This window comes from Lethenteron reissneri, chromosome 55 (assembly GCF_015708825.2).
Source record: "Lethenteron reissneri isolate LAM-NWPU_2019-01 chromosome 55, ASM1570882v1, whole genome shotgun sequence".
Lineage (NCBI taxonomy): Eukaryota > Metazoa > Chordata > Hyperoartia > Petromyzontiformes > Petromyzontidae > Lethenteron > Lethenteron reissneri.
Window position 1 is genome coordinate 7,002,338 of NC_083833.1, and position 4,937 is coordinate 7,007,274.

General features: G+C 57.7%; 1 protein-coding gene across 4 annotated transcripts in view; it reads left to right on the forward strand.

Annotated features, from left to right (window-relative positions):
- The window catches only part of LOC133356815 (inositol 1,4,5-trisphosphate receptor type 1-like), a 434,548-nt gene extending 433,363 nt beyond the window's left edge, over window positions 1-1,185 (forward strand). For 3 of the 4 annotated variants that reach the window (XM_061574523.1, XM_061574519.1, XM_061574520.1), the window contains one exon: window positions 19-1,183. In XM_061574523.1, the coding sequence (XP_061430507.1) occupies window positions 19-114 (96 nt within the window). In that variant the 3' untranslated portion in view covers window positions 115-1,183. Of the gene's footprint in view, window positions 1-18 lie in introns of all 4 variants that reach the window. The other variant, XM_061574522.1, reaches the window with a different exon arrangement.
- Window positions 1,186-4,937: the final 3,752 nt, after the last annotated feature.

The following is a 4,937-nucleotide window of genomic DNA, read 5'->3' on the forward strand; positions in this document are numbered from 1 at the left end:
GCGCGTGCCTCCCTGCAGATGACGGAGCAGCGCAAGCACAAGCAGCGGATTGGGCTCCTGCACAACCCCCCACACCTCAACGTCCCGGCAGCACCACAGCAGCCCGCGGCTTGAGCACTCGCGCGCACACGCACACACGCACGTGGTACGCACACACACACACACGCACACACTACAAAGACGAAGATCCCCACTCGCCCGTCCATTATAGCCTTCAGCACACCGTCGGGACAAGTGCAGTTCGCCGAGCAAGCCAGGGAGGAACGACGCGCGGTACACGATGGGATGGGCGGAACAGCATCACGCCCGGCCGTCTTTGTCTCACCCAGTGGCAACACTGACGCACTACGGCACGAGCAACAGGATTCGTCGACGAGAGATTGTGGGAGAGGCGACCTCCACGGGGGTCGTGGTGTTGGTGGTGGTTCGACGCTTCACGTGGCTTCAAAGTGCACCGAGCATGGCACAAGCAGCGTGGTGACGTCGCCGCCACTTTATCGTTGGTATTGGTGGTGGCGGTTGTGGCAGTGGCAGGTCGCGGGACGCCGTTTGCCAAGAATGGACGCGGCACGTGTTGCGGCACCTCCAAACGCACTCGCGAGGCCACGACTTCCACGGCGGGGAGGCATCGAATCCGACCGCTGAAAGTGTCCGCAGTGGTGCGTGGCGAGAGCACGAGAGAGGAAATGCGCTGAGCAACTTGGGGAACAACTTGGGGAACAACTCGGGGAACAACTTGGGGAACAACTTGGGGAACAACGCAGGGAACAACTTGGGGAACAACGCAGGGAACAACTTGGGGAACAACTTGGGGTACAACTTGGGGAACAACGCAGGGAACAACTCGGGGTACAACGGTCGGCACAAAGCGGGGAACCCGCGCTTGTCAAGGATGAATTATTATTTTTTTCAATCCTAAACAATTTTTCCATCCGTTTCACGGAGCGGAATTATTTTGCATGAGGTTTCTTTGCGTGGTCGTGCTGCGTCCTGATTGCGATTATTGTCGTCATTATTGTTGTTGTTGCTATTAATATTGTTGTCGTCGTTGTTAACAAAACTTGGGCGCGTAATTTAACCCTTGCTGCTGCTGCTGCGGAAGAGGAGGATAAGGAGGAAGAGTTCGGCTTTTTCTCTCTGTCTTGCGCATAACCGCCTCCTGTGTGTGGGGGGGGGGGGGGGTGGTGGCGGTGGCGTTTGAACGAATTCACCCTTCTCTGTGCGTGTGGGCGGCGGGGGTGGGTGGTCGGTGCGGACCGACGAACAAACAAAATTCTGGGCCATTTATGTTCCAGCTCTCCTCCTCCTTCAGCGCAGGTCCACTTGCCTTGCTTCCTGGCCGCGTGCTGCTGGTGTTGGGGCGGGTGGGGGGGGGGAGCGGGGGGTGGAATGTAAAAGACCTTCGCACCGACCGCGCCGGCTCGCGGCTCGCGGCGTCATCTGCTGCGGCCGCAACCGCGAACCGCCACGGCTGTCGTGACACTTCCACCCACCCCTCCACCCATCCACCCACCCACCCGCCCACCCATCCACCCACCCATCCACCCCTCCATCCGCCCACCCACCCCTCCACCCACCCATCCGCCCACCCATCCACCCACCCACCCCTCCATCCACCCATCCACCCACCCCTCCACCCACCCACCCCTCCACCCACCCATCCACCCACCCACCCATCCACCCACCCCTCCACCCATCCATCCACCCACCCACCCATCCACCCACCCCTCCACCCACCCACCCCTCCACCCACCCATCCACCCACCCACCCCTCCACCCCTCCACCCACCCATCCACCCACCCACCCCTTCACCCACACATCCACCCACCCTCCACCCATCCACCCCTTCACCTACCCCTCCACCCACCCATCCATCCACCCACCCCTCCCCCACCCACCCACGCACCCCTCCACCCACCCACCCACGCACCCCTCCACCCACCCATCCACCCCTCCACCCACCCCTCCACCCACCCACCCCTCCACCTACCCCTCCACCCACCCTACCATCCACCCACCCCTCCACCCACCCACCCACGCACCCCTCCACCCACCCATCCACCCCTCCACCCACCCCTCCACCCACCCACCCATCCACCCATCCACCCACCCACCCTCCACCCACCCCTCCACCCACCCACCCACGCACCCCTCCACCCACCCATCCACCCCTCCACCCACCCCTCCACCCACCCACCCATCCACCCACCCACCCATCCACCCACCCATCCACCCACCCCTCCGATTCCCTCAAAGGGATTCACCTTTTGCTCGACAGCAGCATCAGATACCCCCCTCCCCCCGTGTCTCGCTCGTAGCAGCTGCAGCAGCAGCAGCCCCGGCCACAAGCGAGCGAGATGTGATGCAGGTTTGCTGCGGTGTGCCCGGCTGGTCGCGTTAACCGCCCCGAGAGAGAGAAGTCGGGGGGGTGTTTTATCTTCCCCCGCCCCCCCCCCCCTTCACTTGATTTACAACGCGACCGAACGAGAGACGGTGTTACCCCCCCCCCCCCCCCCCCCACTTACGTGTGCGTGGCTGCGACACCCCGGTGGGTGATCCTGGGGCGGCGGGGGGGGGGGGGGTCCCTGAAGCAGACCGCCTCCGAGATCGGCTCGTCGCTCTGTCGTTTTTTTGGAGTCCCATCGATCGCCCCGCCAGCGAGCGGTGATGGAGGCGGCGGGGGGGGGGCGAGCAGGTCGAGGGAGGGGGGCTGCGAGCACACGGGCGACTCCGCACCTCACCTCCGACCTCTCGTCGACACCGCTGCTCGATAAAAACCTACGGCTTGAACCCCCCCCCTCCCTCCCGCGACGAACCCCCCACGGCGCCCGCGTGCAGATTCAGGCGCTTCGCTATTTTCTTCAACCGAAGCCCCTTCGCCTCCTCGGACCGGGATTTTGACGGTCATGGGCGACCTTAGAACGCGAACGCCAAAGGGGTCAAAGTTGTCATTGCGCGGCGACCCCCCCCCCCCCGGGCGACTCGGTTTGTACTGCGGCCGACGCCCGAGGTGGGTCTTCAGTAGTGGGGGGCAGGAGGGGGGGGTGAGACGGTTTAGCTGGGCACCCTTTTGACTTGGAACAAAATTGCGCGGAAAAACGGGAAGGCCGCGCGGTACGGCCGCGTCGCGTGTTGGCGTGGTCCCTCGACCGAACCGTCTTTTTTTGGGCGGGGGGGGGGGTGTTTAGCTGACGATGGTTCTCCAGGAAAGTTTCAAAACCTCAAGATCGTAAATGTGTACGATGGCAAAGGTTTACGCGGTGGTGGTTTTTTTCGTCTTTTGTTTTGTTACGATGCCTTTTCAGAAAGGTACCGCCCGAGTGTGGGTTGTTGTTTTTTTTTCGCGTGAGCGATTTAATTTGCGGGGCTTCGAGTTCGGGATGGATCCGGGCTCGTGACCCTTCGTGGCTGAGCGGTTCTTGGGTGCAACAAAAAAAGCCGCTTCGTTTAATGGAGACTCTGGGATGAAACACGTATAATTAGTGGCATCGTCATCATCATCACTAGACTGTGCAAAATTGATAAAAAAAATCAAAATTAAAGACACTTGGGAAGCCAATTTAAAATTGATCCGTTAAACATTTTGTCTGCGATGCAAATCAATGCCGTTCCGTTTTGGTTCCACTCCAGGCGTCTCCACTCCTTCCCCACCCCCCAGTTCGATCCGGGGTGTCAACAACAACAGCAGCAGCAGCAACACGATGAAGAAATGGACAAAATGCCCCGCCCGTAAAGCTTCTCTCGTTTATTCTTACTTTCGTTTTCATTTCCAACGGACACACATCTCCGTACCTTACCCGCCACGCACGTCTTATATATATTTAATATTTATATGCAGGGAGGGGAGGGCAGGGAGGGAAATCTGTACAGGGACTACCTCTACTTACGAACGAGTTCGGTTCCAGAGGTCTGTTCGTACGTTATTTGTTCGTGAGTCCAACTTTACTCCTGCCGATTCCAAACACGTTGTACGGCGTGTACACTGAACACGGGGAATGGCTTAGAATTTGTATCATCTCCTGTAGACGTAGATGCCACTGGTTCTTTACGATCTGCAGATGTATATTCCACTGTTCTTTACGATCTGCAGATGTAGATGCCACTGGTCTTCACGTTCTGCAGATGTAGATGCCACTGGTTCTTCACGTTCTGCAGATGTAGATGCCACTGGTTATTAATGTTCTGCAGATGTAGATGCCACTGGTTCTCACGTTCTGTAGATGTAGGCGCCACTGGTTCTTCATGTTCTACAGATGTAGATACCACTGGTTATTCATGTTCTGCAGATGGAGATGCCACTGGTTCTTCATGTTCTGTAGATGTAGATGCCATTGGTTCTTCACGTTTTGTAGATGTAGATGCCACTGGTTCTTCACGTTCTGCAGATGTAGATGCCACTGGTTCTTCATGTTCTGTAGATGTAGATGCCACTGGTTCTTCATGTTCTGTAGATGTAGATGCCACCGGTTCTTCACATACTGTAGATTCCACCGTCGCCATATATTGCGCGGCAGTTGAACTTACGACTTTCGGTCCGGACAGGCAACTGGACATATGGACAGGTTGTTCGTATCTCTGAAAGTTCCTAAGTCGCACGTTCGTAAGTAGGGGAGTGCTTATATTGTTCTTAGGTCGAGGCGTCCCTGTACCACATAGGACAAGAAAATATCAGCTCCCCCTTCCCTCCCCCGCTCTTGATTTTGTGATCGTCGGTGAATCTTGGACGCGTCACGAATTGTCACCAGCCCGCGTTAGGCGCAACAGAATAAACCGATTTAGTGTAAAACCGATTTGAACTTGAACATTAAAAAAAATTTAACTCTTTTTCTACTTGGATTGACCTTCCTTGCGTTGCGATTTCCCACCGAGTTTTTGGAGGGGCCTACCCAGGATGCCTCGGGGAGGTCAGGCCCTGGAGCGACACGGTGGAGATATT